General features: G+C 44.4%; 1 protein-coding gene across 1 annotated transcript; it reads left to right on the top strand.

The window, feature by feature from the left end:
- Positions 1 to 201: 201 nt before the first annotated feature.
- On the top strand, positions 202 to 16020 carry sh3bgrl2 (SH3 domain binding glutamate-rich protein like 2). The gene is made up of 4 exons (XM_024416647.2): positions 202 to 523; positions 10621 to 10806; positions 12956 to 13036; positions 15413 to 16020. Exons 1-4 carry the CDS (start codon positions 479 to 481, stop codon positions 15425 to 15427), a joined length of 327 nt encoding a protein of 108 aa, XP_024272415.2. The 5' UTR covers positions 202 to 478; the 3' UTR covers positions 15428 to 16020.
- Positions 16021 to 16672: the final 652 nt, after the last annotated feature.

Below are 16672 nucleotides of genomic sequence, written 5' to 3'. Positions count from 1 at the left end.
ATTGGTGCATCGGTCTGTCGTGCTGTTCTGTGCATTTGTCCAGATTTGTTATTTGTCCAGATTTGTCTTTTTTTCCCCAAAATGTCATTAAAAAGCTCATGGCTGCAGTAACCTTTCATTGTATACAAACAAAACTACATTTCACATAATGCATAGTGTCAAGCAGGCTCAGCGTGGTTCAGTTCAGTCCAAAAGATCAGCGCTGTCAGGACCGCAGGGGGCCGGATGGGGGAGCGCGGTCCACGGCAGACGCGGTGCGTACGATGTTATCGTGGCACTGACTGTAGCCTATAAATACCGGGAGGCGCGCAGCCTACCTACCAACACTGGCATTAATCTAAACACGGCTTGAACTGCGAGGAGAGGCACTTACATTAGCATCCTACTACTGGGATAAACGCCTCAAGTGAAACGGAATATAAACCGCTCGAGTTCTAGTCTAGTGTCGCTCGCCTGTGCGACGCACAGCACCAATAATATGGTGATCAAGGTTTACATCGCCTCCTCCTCGGGATCTGTGGCGGTGAGTGAGTTCGTGCGCTGATAGTATGTAGCCTATCCGTAATAAAATCTGTTTGGATGTATATTCTTCTGTGTGAGTTGCATCAATTGTACAGATGCAGAAGGTGCCGTGAGGAGAGAATGTGTTCATATTGCCTTTTGATATTGTTGTTGACGTCGAGGAGGGAGGGAGGGAGGGAGGGGGGGGCCTTATGTAAGTTCTCTGACTGGTCTCCTATATGCTAGTGAGAAGCAAGAATCTGGAACGCAGCCTGCTATTGCCTTCAGTCCAAACGTGTCTAGCCTACTTTGATTTTTAAAACATGGCTATAGACGTGATTTTTTGTGTGTGTGTTTAAGTTCATTCTGTGTTTTTTTTTGGGGGGGGGGGCGACCATATTAATTTATTTGCACTTAAAAGACAGACAGTGGAAAGTAAGCCTACATCATGTACAGCTGGCTATATGTTGTTTTATTGTGTAGACATTCATGGACCTACATGGACCTAGGCTGCAATATCAAATGGAAGTGCATCAATCTCAATAAAGCCTACAGAGTTTTATCCTCTATTAAAACTGCTGCCCAACAACACAAGGTAAAGCAACATCCCAAACAATACCCTACTCCCTATGTAGTGCACTACTTTTGACCAGGGCCCTATGGCACCCTATTCCCTATGAAGTGCACTACTTTTGACCAGGGCCCTATGGCACCCTATTATAGTACTACACTACTTTTGACCAGAGCCCTAATGGGAGCCATGTAGGCCCTAGTCAAAAGTAGTGCACTTCATAGGGAATAGGGTGCCATTTGGGAAGCAACCTGTACAACTCTCCCCCTCTAGGTGTGTGTTTATCTGACCAAGGTTGACCAAAGTCCATGTTTGCCTCTTCTAACAGTGCTCCCTTTTCTCTGAACCAGGATGTCCTCCTCAACTGAGCTGTGTCCCAAATGACACCTATTCTCACTATGGGCCCTGGACAAAAGTAGTGCACTGTGTAGGGTATAGGGTGCCATTTGAGATGTGGTCCTGTAATGTAGTGCAGATGGCCCTGCCCCCTTGGTATGTGCTGTTCAAACTTAAGGTCGACCGATTATGATTTTTTTCCACGCCGATACCGATTATTGGAGGACCAATAAAGGCCGATAGTGATTAATCGGCGTGTGTGTGAATATGTATATGTGATAATCACAACAATACTGAATTAACACTTTAAAACATTTTTTTTACTTAATATAATACATCAATAAAATCAATTTAGCCTCAAATAAATAATGAAACCTGTTCAATTTGGTTTAAATAATGCAAAAACACAGTGTTGGAGAAGAAAGTAAAAGTGCAATATGTGCCATGTAAGAAAGCTAATGCCGCCCTGGTCTGAGAGGTTCAGACTTGTTTCAGTGGTTGTTTTCAATCTTCACATGCGCCGCTGAATGTCAAAACTTGAAAGTAGGCCTGACACTCTTTTTAAATTTTTAGTCTTTTAATATAAGTAAAGTTTTATCTCCCCATGATCAATCATTTAACCATAGGGTTGTGTACTCTGGTTATGTGTACACTCTGGTTGTGTATACACTCTGGTTATTGATTGATCTAAATTATACTAATTAGAAGAATACTGTATTGATTTATTCTCCTTAAAGGCAACAGAAACTCTGCTTCCCTCCAACAATATTTTCCCCCTGTTGGACATGCAGTTCAGACTGACTGTCCCATCTCTCTAACCTCTAACCTCCCATTTCCGAAAGAACATGGGAGGTTAGCTTGTCGCTCTTCGGGTTTCACATCAGAAGAGAGAGGCAGACCCTTTAGAGGATACTATTTATTAAAGCCTCTCTTAAGAAATGCCTCTAGTCTTAGGTAACGGGATACGCTAAAACTAACATGCGTTAATAATGTATCTCTGGAATGGGAAAACAAAACACAATTGCTGCTGTAGTGTTTACAAAAGTTATTTTTAACCCGGTGAGAGACACACGCTTGAATACCCTTGGTGTCATCTCTGTTTTGAGTTTTAATTCACTTTGGGAGCCATTAAATAGAATTATAAAATGACCGTTTGACGAGGAAGAATGGAAAGTGACATGCAGCCCTCATCTGTTTCAGTACAGTGACAGGGAGAGAGGAAGGAGAGGGCAAGCGAGAGGAAGGAGAGGGGTTGAGAGGGCAAGAGAGCGGAAGGAGAGAGGGAAGTGAGAGGAAGGAGAGGGGTTGAGAGAGGCAAGAGAGCGGAAGGAGAGGGGTTGAGAGGGCAAGAGAGCGGAAGGAGAGGGGTTGAGAGAGGGAAGTGAGGAAGGAGAGGGGTTGAGAGGGCAAGAGAGCGGAAGGAGAGGGGTTGAGAGAGGGAAGTGAGGAAGGAGAGGGGTTGAGAGGGCAAGAGAGCGGAAGGAGAGGGGTTGAGAGAGGGAAGTGAGAGGAAGGAGAGGGGTTGAGAGAGGGAAGTGAGAGGAAGGAGAGGGGGAAGAGAGGGGTTGAGAGAGGGAAGCGAGAGGAAGGAGAGGGCAAGAGAGAGGGAAGCGAGGAAGGAGAGGGCAAGAGAGAGGGAAGCGAGGAAGGAGAGGGCAAGAGAGAGGGAAGCGAGGAAGGAGAGGGCAAGAGAGAGGGAAGCGAGGAAGGAGAGGGCAAGAGAGAGGGAAGCGAGGAAGGAGAGGGCAAGAGAGAGGGAAGCGAGGAAGGAGAGGGCAAGAGAGAGGGAAGCGAGGAAGGAGAGGGCAAGAGAGAGGGAAGCGAGGAAGGAGAGGGCAAGAGAGAGAGGGAAGCGAGGAAGGAGAGGGCAAGAGAGAGGGAAGCGAGGAAGGAGAGGGCAAGAGAGAGGGAAGCGAGGAAGGAGAGGGCAAGAGAGAGGGAAGCGAGAGGAAGGAGAGGGGTTGAGAGGGCAAGAGAGAGAATAGCAGAAAGGGAAAGATACAGAGAGAAATGGAGAAAGCAAGTAGGAGGGAAACAGAGGGATAGCTGAACAGAGTGAATCATTATAAGAAGTGATGTCAAACCCTGAAATGAGCAGCTCCAGATTAGATCAGATTAGTGGAGTGGTAATCATCCGCCCGGAACGGACGAGGTGACAACCACACTTCATCTTTTTAGATGGAAGGATGAAACAACCCTCATCTCTCTGAGTTGGGAAGATGACACCTCTTTGTGATTCCACACAACATATGTAGAGACTTTAATAATGTTGTTTTAGAGGCAGTATCTTACTGCAAACAGTAGTGTTTTAGGGGCACTATGTTACTGTAAACAGTCAAGATCCCACATCCTCTTTTACAACCAAAGATGTGACCGCCCACATATTACCTCTGTATTTCTCTCTCACGTACTCATTCTCTCTCCCTCTCATGTACTCATTCTCTCTCCCTCTCACGTACTCATTCTCTCTCCCTCTCACGTACTCATTCTCTCTCCCTCTCACGTACTCATTCTCTCTCCCTCTCACGTACTCATTCTCTCTCCCTCTCACGTACTCATTCTCTCTCCCTCTCACGTACTCATTCTCTCTCCCTCTCTCTCCCTCCCACGTACTCATTCTCTCTCCCTCCCACGTACTCATTCTCTCTCTCTCTCTCTCTCTCCCACGTACTCATTCTCTCTCCCTCCCACGTACTCTCTCTCATTCTCTCTCATTTCTCTCTCCCTCTCACGTACTCATTCTCTCTCCCTCTCTCGTACTCATTCTCTCTCCCTCTCTCGTACTCCCTCTCTCGTACTCATTCTCTCTCCCTCCCACGTACTCATTCTCTCTCCCTCCCACGTACTCATTCTCGTACTCCCTCTCACGTACTCATTCTCTCTCCCTCTCACGTACTCATATTCTCTCTCTCTCTTACACAAACACACTGGTTGTGTGGTGACGTGGTGTGATGAGAAAAGGATTAGTCCTCTGTCTTAACCTCTGTTAATCTCTGAACTACAGTACAACTACACATACAGTAATACACTACGTCACCGTGTTCTGCCTGTCTGCCTGTCTGCCTATCAATGATTGTTCAGTAATACTACATTAATCTCCTTTACATTGCCCTGGGCTCATTTGTCTTTGCGTCAAAACAATGGTTTCATTGTGCCCTCACCATCCCTAAACACACACACATGCAGACACACACACACACACACAGGCACAGGCTTACACACACACACAGGCACAGGCTTACACACACACACACACACACGGCCATGGTATCTATAAACAATAGGCCTCCAGCAGAGATGAGATTGTAAGAAACTAGACAATGGTTCATGCCTGCTATGAGGAGAGAGTTTTGACAGTTAAGCGTAAATCATAGTCCATAGACAGAGGACGCGATTGTCCGGTGTCCCATTGTGACATAGCTACAAGGCTCTGAGACCACACCCCCCCTCTCTCCTCTGCTCTCAATTAAATTTCAATTCAAAGGGCTTGTTAACATTGCCAAAGCAAGTGAAATAGATAAACAACATTTTACATTAGACTCACAGAAGTTCCAAAATAATAAAGACCTTTTCAAATACAGTGTTGTAATGATGTACAAATGGTTAAAGTACAAAAGGGAAAATAAATAAACATAAATATGGGTTGTATTTACAATGGTGTTTGTTCTTCACTGGTTGCCCTTTTCTTGAGGCAACAGGTCACAAATATTGCTGCTGTGATGGAACACTGTGGTCTTTCACCCAGTAGATATGGGAGTTTATCAAAATTGGATTTGTTTTTGAATTCTTTGTGGATCTACGGTGGCCTTTCTCAATAGCAAGGCTATGCTCACTGAATCTGTACATAGTCAAAGCTTTCCTTAAGTTTGGGTCAGTCACAGTGGTCAGGTATTCTGCCACTGTGTACTCTCTGTTTAGGGCCAAATAGCATTCTAGTTTGCAGTTTTTTTTTTTGTTAATGGGGCTCTGTGGGGTGTGTTTGTGTTTGAACAGAGCCCCAGGACCAGCTTGCTTAGGGGACTCTTCTCCAGGTTCATCTCTCTGTAGGTGATGGCTTTGTTATGGAAGGTTTGGGAATCGCTTCCTTTTAGGTGGTTGTAGAATTTAACGGCTCTTTTCTGGATTTTGACCATTAGCGGGTATCGGCCTAATTCTGCTCTGCATGCATTATTTGGTGTTCTACGTTGTACACAGAGGATATTTTTGTAGAATTCTGTATGCAGAGTCTCAATTTGGTGATTGTCCCATTTTGTGAATTCTTGGTTGTTGAGCAGACCCCAGACCTCACAACCATGAAGGGCAATGGGTTCTATAATTGATTTTTAGCCAGATCCTAATTGGCATGACGTATGGTATGTTTCTTTTGATGGCATAGAAGGCCCTTCTTGCCTTGTCTCTCAGCTCGTTCACAACTTTGTGGAAGTTACCTGTGGTGCTGATGTTTAGGCAGAGGTATGTATAGTTTTTTTTGTGCTCTAGGACAATGGTGTCTAGATGGAATTTGTAGTCCTGGTAACTGGACCATTTTTGTCTAAGTGAGATTTACTGTCAGGGCCCAGGTCTGACAGAATCTGTGCAGTAGATCTAGGTGCTGCTGTAGGCCCTCCTTGGTTGGGGACAGACACACCAGATCATCAGTAGGCATTTGACTTCAGATTCTAGTAGGGTGAGGCCGGGTGCTGCAGACTTTTCTAGTGCCCTCACCAATTCACTGAGATATACATACATCCCTGTCTCACCCCACGGCCCTGTGGAATGTGTGTGTTTTGCCAATTTTAACCGCACACTTGTTATTTGTGTACATAGATTTTTATAATGTCGTATGTTTTTCCCCCAACACCACTTTCCATCAGTTTGTATAGCAGACCCTCGTGCCAAATTGAGTCAAAAGATTGTTTGAACTTAACAAAGCATGAGAAGACTTTGTTTTGGTTTGTTTCAGGGTGAAATGTGGTCTGTCGTATGGTAATTTGTTGTTTTTTTAAAGCCAATTTGACATTTGCTCAGTACATTGAGGAAATGAACTAGACTGCTGTTACTGATTAAGGCAGAGGATTTTCCCAAGGTTGCTGTTGATGCATATCCCCACGGTAGTTATTAAGGTCAAATTTGTCTCTACTTTTGTGGATTGGGGTGATCAGTCCTTGGTTCCAAATATTGGGGAATTTGCCAGAGCTAAGGATGATGTTAAAGAGTTTTAGTATAGCCAATTAGAATTTGTTGTCTGTATATTTTATAATTTCATTGAGGATACCATCAACACCACATGCCTTTTTGGGTTGGAGGGTTTTTATTTTGTCCTGTAGCTCATTCATTGTCCTGTAACTCATTCAATGTAATTGGAGAATCCAGTGGGTTCTGGTCATCTTTTAATAGTTGATTCTAAGATTTTATATGATCACATATAATTTTTTGCTGATTGTTCTTTGTTACAGGGCCAAAAAGATTGGACAAGTGGTTTACCCATACATCTGTTTTTGGATAGATAACTTTTCATGTTTGTTTAGTGTGTTCCAATTTTCCCAGAAGTGTTTAGAGTCTATGGATTCTTCAATTACATTGAGCTGATTTCTGACATGCTGTTCCTTCTTTTTCCGTAGTGTATTTCTGTATTGTTTTAGTGATTCACCATAATGAAGGCGCAGACTCAGGTTTTCCGGGTCTCTGTGTTTTTGGTTGGACAGGTTTCATTTCTTTATGTTTATGCATTCTTCATCAAACCATTTGTCATTGTTGTTCATTTTCTTTGGTTTTCTATTTGAGATGTTTAGATTTGACAGGGAAGCTGAGGTCAAATATACTGTTAAGATTTTCTACTGCCAAGTTTACACCTTCCCTATTACAGTGGAACGTTTTACCCAGGAAATTGTCTAAAGGGGATTGAATTTGTTGTTGCCTAAATGTTTTTTGGTAGGTTTCCAAACTGCATTCCTTCCAACTATACCATTTCTTAATGTTATTCAGTTCCTTTGGCTTTGATGCCTCTTGAGTATTGCTCTGTTTAAGTAGACTGTGATTTTGCTGTGGTCTGGTAGGGGTGTCAGTGGGCTGACTGTGAATGCTCTGAGAGACTTTGGGTTGAGGTCAAGTAGTCTACAGTATAAAGTAGTCTACAGTACTACTGCCAAGAGATGAACTATAGGTGTACCTACCATGAGTCCCAGGTTTTGTCCCCCTGTGTGCTGAGGGTGTCAGGTTCTTGTCCGGTTTTGGCATTTAGGTCACCACAGACTAGTACATGTCCATGTCCCTGGAAATGATTGATTTCCCCCTCCAGGATGGAGAGGCTGTCTTCATTAAAGGGGATTCTAGTGAGGGGATATGATATATAAATACAGTTGATGTCGAAAGTTTACATACACTTAGGTTGGAGTCATTAAAACCCATTTTTCAACCACTCCACAAATTTCTTGTTAACAAACTATAGTTTTTGCATGTCGGTTAGGACATCTACTTTGTGCATGACACAAGTAATTTTTCCAACAATTGTTTAGACACATTATTAAACTTATAATTCACTGTATCACAATTCCAGTGGGACAGAGGTTTACATACACTAAGTTGACTGTGCCTTTAAACAGCTTGGAGAATTCCAGAAAATGTCATGGCTTTAGAAGATTCTGATAAGCTAATTTCAAGACCTACCTTCAAACTCAGTTCCTCTTTGCTTGACATCATGGGAAAATCAAATGAAATCAGCCAATACCTCAGAAAAATTGTAGACCTCCACAAGTCTGGTTCATCATTGGGAGCAATTTCCAAACGCCTGAAGGTACCACGTTCATCTGTACAAACAATAGTACGCAAGTATAAACACCATGGGACCACGCAGCCGTCATACCGCTCATAAAGGAGACTCCGTTCTGTCTCCTAGAGATGAACATACTTTGGTGCGATTTAAAAAAAAAACTTTTTATTTAACTAGGCAAGTCAGTTTAGAACAAATTCTTATTTTCGATGACGGCCTAGGAACGAACAGTGGGTTACACTGCCTGTTCAGGGACAGAACGACAGATTTGTACCTTGTCAGCTCGGGGGTTTGAACCTTTCGGTTACTAGTCCAACGCTCTAACCACTAGGCTACCCTGCCGCCCCTACGCTCTAACCACTAGGCTACCCTGCCGCCCCTACACTCTAACCACTAGGCTACCCTGCCGCCCCAGTGCAAATCACTCTAACCACAGCAGGCTTGTGAAGATGCTGCCGCCCCTAAACTCTAACCACTAGGCTATCCTGCCGCCCCTAAACTCCTAACCACTAGGCTACCCTGAAAGCCCCAGTGCAAATCAATCCCAGAACAACAGCAAAGGACCTTGTGAAGATGCTGGAGGAAAAGATTGTACTTTTTGGTGAAATGTATCTGATAAACAAAAAAACTCAGGAGTCCTTTTTCGTTAAGATAACCTGAAAGGCCAAATGTAGCAAGGAAGATTTAGCCACTGCTCCACAAATTAGCCGCCATTAAAAAGCCAGACCTGGTAGTTTGCATGGGACTGCAGCTCTGTAACCTAGGGGCAAAGATTGTACTTTTTGGTGAAATGTCCTCTGGTCTGATGAAACAAAAAAACTCAGGAGGACATTTTTCTCTGTTAAGATAATTTCTTTTTGAATTTCTAGCCAAATGTAAAATGTTCCTGTTTTGATTAATTTAAGAGTGGGCTAAGTCTGCTCCATACCAAATTAGCATACCGCCTAAGTCCCTACCTTGCTTCATACCTGGTAGTTTGGTGGATGGGACTACCAGCTCTCTGTAACCTAGAGGGCAACCAGTGGGTCCATCTCCTCTATACCACCCACCTGGTAGTGTGGTGGATGGGACTACCAGCTCTCAGTAACCTAGAGGACAACCAGTGGGTCCATCTCCTCTATACCACCCACCTGGTAGTTTGGTGGATGGGACTACCAGCTCTCTGTAACCTAGAGGACAACCAGTGGGTCCATCTCCTCTATACCACCCACCTGGTAGTGTGGTGGATGGGACTACCAGCTCTCTGTAACCTAGAGGGCAACCAGTGGGTCCATCTCCTCTATACCACCCACCTGGTAGTGTGGTGGATGGGACTACCAGCTCTCTGTAACCTAGAGGGCAACCAGTGGGTCCATCTCCTCTATACCACCCACCTGGTAGTGTGGTGGATGGGACTACCAGCTCTCTGTAACCTAGAGGGCAACCAGTGGGTCCATCTCCTCTATACCACCCACCTGGTAGTGTGGTGGATGGGACTACCAGCTCTCTGTAACCTAGAGGGCCACCAGTGGGTCCATCTCCTCTATACCATGTACCATGTTTCCTGCTCTTTAGGCCAAAGGCAGATGACCTCAGACCTGGGATATTCCAGGATGAGATAGTGAAGGCTTTGTGTTCCATAAAATGTTGTCTGTTCTCTCTTGCTCTCAGTGACTGGGTCCAGCTGGAGCACTCGGGCAGACTGAGACACAGGAAGGCAGCACCGTCAGCAGAGAGAGAGTGTGTGTTTCAATAACCTACAGAGAAGGGTGGGAGCTTGTGTTCTCACTGGGATGTTTTTCCTACTTGTCACAGTCGCACACGGTTTTAAACTGTCATAGACTATCCTCTCATGACTTCTGTAGGGAATCAAGCTCAGCTGACCACCCCGTAGTAGCTGGCCTGGCTTGGACCCATAGAGTGTGGCCTTTTCTAGGGAGTTTTTCCTAGCCACCGTGCTTCTACACCTGCATTGCTTGCTATTTGGGGGTTTTAGGCCGGGTTTCTGTACAGCACTTTGAGATATCAGCTGATGTACGAAGGGCTATATAAATACATTAGATTTGACCCAGTGTGTTCCACCAACAAGGTACAAACTAAACAGATTGTAATCTAGCAAACGAGTACAATTTGATTGAGGCTAATTTGAGTAAAGCCACAGCAACAACGTTCTGAAGAAGGCGTTATTAACCAATAGGGCTTTAGTCAACAGTAATGTACTAAATGGAGAACATGGTCCTTACATCCATTACCATCAGATGGACACCATGATCAATACAATACACTGTGTTTGTTTAGTCTGTCCATAAGGGAGTCTCAGCACGTCTGATCTCTCTCTACTGTTTTGCTCTTTCAGCAGGCAGTGGGTAGGTGACACGGGGGGGGTGACAGACCTTCTTCAGTATGGTTCTCTTGTATATCGTGTGACTTCCTTCCAGAATCCTGTATCCTGATGATTGGAAGTCTTTGTCTCCCCACACTACAGGTGAAGAAGCGTCAGCAAGCTGTGGTGGGGTTCCTAGAGGCCAACCGGATCTCCTTCCAGGAGGTGGACATCACCAATGTGGAGGAGAGAAGGCTGTGGATGTACCAACACATCCCCCCGGAGAAACACCCAGACAAGAGCAACCCGCTGCCCCCACAGATCTTCAACGGAGACTGCTACTGTGGGGTAAGATGGATGGATGGATTTCTGTCCAATTCCCTGCCAAAACACAAGAACTGGTCCTGAACCCAAACGAAGCCACGTAATGCTAATGTATGTGATGAAGTAATCTAATGTTAGCATTTAGCATATAGCCTGTGTTAGTTGTTCAAATGTTAGCATGTAGCCTGAATGGTCAGTTGGTGAACGAGCTAGCTAACATTAGCTGTCCTGCGCCCTGTGCCTAGTGATGAATGAGCTGGCTAGCGGTGCTAACGTCAGCCGTCCTGTGCCCTGTGATGAGTCGGCATATTGCTGGGTAACCCCTGCGGCATAATCCCATTGCTCCATGAGGCAGATTATCAGGGGTGGCATCCCAAATTACACCCTTTTCCCTTTATAGTGCACTACCTTTGGCCAGAGCCCACAGGGAATGTGTGTGTGTACGAGCAAGGAAACCTACAGTATTATACAGAGACATGCGCATGGAACTCTCATCTTACATAGCGCAAGTTAACAGCAATGTTAATGTTATTAAATGGATGTCAATTGTAAAGTATTGTCTGTAATATGTGTGTGTGTGTGTGTATATATATATATATATATATATATATATTTTTTTTTTTTTACGTGTCGGACCCGAGTATATAGATCTCATGTGTCGGACCCGAGTAAGACAAGCTCAGCTATTTGATCACCCGCCCGCAATTGCTAATAACCGCAACCGCCTGACTATATGTGAAAACCGGAGGCCCGCAAATATAGAAAATGCGCAATAGGCTTCAGTCAAAGACTGCAACAACAAAAATTGACAGGGGCTGCAGGAATTTCTTGTTACCTGATTTTTAGATATGTTTCTGGTTCTAATTTCCAACATTTTGTTAGTCAACTTGTCTATAATTCGATGCATGCAGCTTCTCTTCTGTCGTTATATGTTGCATTAGAAGACTAAATCGACCCTTGTTAACCAGAATGAATGTCATAAATCGATAGAATGAACGAACGCTTCAATCTAGTTGACATTCGTCAAGTTTTCTGTCTTTTGCGGAGCGGAAGACGTTGTAGGGACCGGGGAGAGAGAATACAACAACGTAACAAAAGATCACGATATTATTTTGACCGGTTGTAAGGAAATAGAAACGACCCAACATGTTTCTGATAATATTTCAGTTCGGCCTTGATATTTTACGTGGTTGAAATAATAGCAGTTTCTATGAAGCTTTTATCATAAAGACGTCACCTCTACAGATGGTACCTAATTGAGCATTCATTCTCTCAAGACGTAGAAATAAATCAATCACTCCTGTTCCCCAAGTCGAAATGTTGTGTATCATTTAACTGCAAGAAAATCTTAATTCTGCAGGAGTTAATGATATTTGAGAGGTTAAAGACCTACAGTCAGTGTCCAGATTTCCGTTTCCATTTAACCTGAACAGTAGGCTGCAGTTCCCTTGCCGTGCCACGGACCTCATTTGAATTCCTGTCTTGTGACTGTCTAACGTAGTCAGCACTGCTATCATCCAATTTTAAAACTTCAGTCAAATATTTTCCAAACACAACTTTTCTGGCCCTCACTCCCTTTTATTTTCAACTCTATATTTCGAGAGCTTTTGTCTTATTGAATTAAACTTCAACAGTGTCCTTTTTGCCTCCGTGGATTGACGTAAACGGGTTTTTGCCTGTTCCCAAAAGCAACAGTCGATTGGCTGTGTAGAGTATTCGGCGTATGTACAGTTAAGCCCTAAAGTTTAGGCTTATGCACTAATACCAGAGCCTCAAATAATGAAAGAAAACCTCAATGTAGCCTATAGATTGATTCATTTATGGATTTTTTTTTAAGGTATTGCTTGTCTTTTATTCAATCCGCCCTTCAGCCACACAATATTTATTGACGCTAAACCCAACGCGCAGATATAACGGCGAATTATGACCCAACCCGCGCATCGTGTGTGTGTGTGTGTGTGTGTGTGTGTGTGTGTGGTGAATAGAAGACCTCACAAGGATAGTAAAACAAAGAAAATATCTCATTTTCCCACAAAGACACGAAGGCTATTTTGGGGGGTAAGGATCGGTTAGGGTAAAAGGGTAAAAGTATCGCAATATTTATTTTTCATGGCAAAATGAAAACGGACGTGTGTGTGTGTGTGTGTGTGTGTGTGTGTGTTCATTCCATCAGGACTATGAGGACTTCTTCCAGTCCAAGGAGAACAACACTGTGTTTACATTCCTAGGCCTCAGCTCACCGCCCTCAGTAAAGGTATGACACACACACACACACACACACACACACACACACACACACTGTTTGCAAGGGAAAGGTCTAAAGACTATAAGGCTCCACTAGTTGTGCAGCTACTGGGCCGGGGGCCCTAGGCAGCTACTGGGCCGGGGGCCCTCGGCAGCTACGGGGCCGGGGGCCCTCGGCAGCTACGGGCCTGGGGGGCCCTCGGCAGCTGGGCCTGGGGGCCCTCGGCAGCTACGGGGCCTGGGGCCTGGCAGCTACGGGGGGGCCCTCGGCAGCTACGGGGCCTGGGGGGCCCTCGGCAGCTACGGGGCCTGGGGGCTCGGCAGCTGGGGCCTGGGGGGCCCTCGGCAGCTACGGGCCTGGGGGCCCTCGGCAGCTACGGGGCCTGGGGGCCCTCGGCAGCTACGGGGCCGGGGGGCCCTCTGCAGCTACGGGGCCTGGGGGGCCCTCGGCAGCTACGGGGCCTGGGGGGCCCTCGGCAGCTACGGGGCCTGGGGGGCACACTTCCATTGTTCTCCTAGAGTGGCTGGATGTGTTACTGTCTTCTAGACGACTCGTGTCTGATTCCAGAGAATATACAGGATGCTACTGTCTTGATAAATGACCCTGAGAAGGAACACAGTCTGAGTCACTCGTCCAGCAGACATCACATGGTCTGACCACATGTCCCAAATGGCACCTTATAGGCTCTGGTCCAATGCAGTGCACTACCTGGGCTCTATAGGCTCTGGTCCAATGTAGTGCACAACCTGGGCTATAGGCTCTGGTCCAATGTAGTGCACTACCTGGGCTCTATAGGCTCTGGTCCAATGTAGTGCACTACCTGGGCTCTATAGGCTCTGGTCTAACGTAGTGCACAATATAGGGAATAGGGTGCAAATTGGGGCGAAATCATTGTCTCCTTTTCCACAGATTTATCAGTAACCAGGATCATTAGATTTTCCTCCAATCACATGCCTGGTCTGTCTCCAGTCTGGCGGCTGATTTGGAGAACTCCACTAATTGGCTGGGATGTGATTAACATAGACCAGTGGACTTCAATGAGTGTTTCGTCCCAAATGACACTCTATTCCCTATACAGTGCACTACTTTTTTACCTGCACCGTGTGGCCCCCTTTACGGCCCTATGAGCCCTGTTCTAATGTAGTGCACTCGTTAGGGAATAGGCTGTAATTTGGGACGCCTCCTGGTTTGTTTGTTGATGAGGACTTTTAATAAGGTTGATGTTGCTGACAAACAGAACATGGTGATCTCTCTCTCAGGAGACTCCTGAATTAACAGGGTCCCTTATGAACCTTTCAGCTTGGATTCAGCATGTTCTGATAATGAATTGTTGATTCAACATGCTGTGGTAATGTATTGATTCAGCATGCTGTGATAATGTGTTGATTCAACATGCTGTGATATTGTATTGTGTTGATTCAACATGCTGTGATATTGTATTGTGTTGATTCAACATGCTGTGGTAATGTGTTGTGTTGATTCAACATGCTGTGGTAATGTGTTGTGTTGATTCAACATGCTGTGATATTGTATTGTGTTGATTCAACATGCTGTGATAATGTATTGTGTTGATTCAACATGCTGTGATATTGTATTGTGTTGATTCAACATGCTGTGATATTGTATTGTGTTGATTCAACATGCTGTGATAATGTATTGTGTTGATTCAACATGCTGTGGTAATGTGTTGTGTTGATTCAACATGCTGTGATAATGTATTGTGTTGATTCAACATGCTGTGATAATGTGTTGATTCAACATGCTGTGATATTGTATTGTGTTGATTCAACATGCTGTGATAATGTATTGATTCAACATGCTGTGATAATGTGTTGATTCAACATGCTGTGATATTGTATTGTGTTGATTCAACATGCTGTGATAATGTATTGTGTTGATTCAACATGCTGTGATAATGTATTGTGTTGATTCAACATGCTGTGGTAATGTATTGTTGATTCAACATGCTGTGATATTGTGTCGAATCAACATGCTGTGATAATGTGTTGTTGATTCAGCATGCTGTGGTAATGTGTTGTTGATTCAACATGCTGTGGTAATGTGTTGTGTTGATTCAGCATGCTGTGGTAATGTGTTGTGTTGTCTATACCGTGCTGGATCCTTGTGTATGGCTGAATTTACATATTTGACTGATCAGATTTCCAGTAACTGGGCAAAAGATCAGAATTGGGCATCCTGAGTAACTGCAGCCAAGTGGCTTGGTTCTGATCCATGAGCTAAATTAATAAAAACTATTTGACAAGGATAATGCACATCAATTAACATTTCTGTAAATGTTATGAACACAATCAGATGGTTGCTTGTTTGATTAATTGATCATTTTGAGTGATTGGTTGACCCTTTTTCTACCTCATATCTCCTCAGGATTCCGAGTCGTAGGCAGTAGCGTGGGGAGTCGGAGGTCGCGGAGCACATCACTTCCTGTATTACATCACTTCACCTCTCCCGGAGATCTCACCATAATGACGCCACCGTGTTGCCAAACACCTCACCCTCCTCCCCCACCTACAGCCATCTAACCTGACACAGGAGGAGGGGAGGGGCTTCAGACCATGGGAGGCGGGGCTTCACCCCAAAAACAATGGACAATGATTTCCTGATTTAATTTTTTTTTAATTTAAATTTTGTACAACAGCTGGTAATCATGACGATCTAGTCAGTGGTTCCTGTTTGTGTTAGTGGTAAGTAATTACTAGTTTTCTTTTACTGCTATGTATTCTTTGGTCCGTTGTTCAGAACACTTCTGTTGCAGCTCTTCCACCAATAGCAGCATGTAGCTCTCCTGTCAGAGTAGCCAGGTTCTGTACGCAGTCAGACAGTTAAAGCTGACCTGAGGTCGTAACTGGAAACACTGAAGTTGGACTTGTGGTTAAAATCGAGGCGTGAAATGGAGTCGACTACAGCTGTATTTAGACTTTGCACATTTTCGATTAAAAATCGCAAATCTAAATAAACTTTCAACATTGACCATATTATTTTTGTGAAATCTAATTTTGATTCTGAGTTCGGGCATATTAAGTTTTATATGTCTATTTCTATGTAACTATTTCTATGTAACTAATATGTAACTATTTCTAAAAAGTGTATTTTTCAGAACTCACTTCCTCAGTTTAAATCACTTGCGCTGCTCACATATCGGCTTCTACAATGTAGGGGGAGGTTAAGGGTTATGGTAGGTGGAGATGGACTGAGAGATCAGCCAATTAAAACCAGCGGTTGTTTTTTGCCGATCCTGCCACAGGCCATGTTCGAGAGAACCAAAACCGTAATGCATCATGGGTAAATTGTGACTGACTGATCTACAAATAATAATTCTATAATGAATACTTATTCATGGTGGAAGGTGATTTGTAGATCAGGCAGTCGACAGTCACCTGAAGTGTCCAACAGGACATATAGAATAATTCTAGTCCCGTTCTGAATCGCTGTGAAACCAGATGTCTTGACATACGAAGGGCCGGCTGGTGGGATTGTAATGAGACCAATGAAGGCTGTGTTAAGTAATGGAAGAGGAGACCAACTGGGAACTGGTGTGTTTTTAATTACACCCGTTCCCAGTTGGTCTTCTCTTCCATTACTTAACACAGCCTTCATTGGTCTCATTACAATCCCACCAGCCGGCCC

This window comes from Oncorhynchus tshawytscha, linkage group LG18 (genome assembly GCF_018296145.1).
Source record: "Oncorhynchus tshawytscha isolate Ot180627B linkage group LG18, Otsh_v2.0, whole genome shotgun sequence".
Classification (NCBI taxonomy): domain Eukaryota; kingdom Metazoa; phylum Chordata; class Actinopteri; order Salmoniformes; family Salmonidae; genus Oncorhynchus; species Oncorhynchus tshawytscha.
The sequence above is the reverse complement of the archived record's forward strand: the minus strand, read 5'-3'. Positions and strand labels throughout refer to the sequence as shown.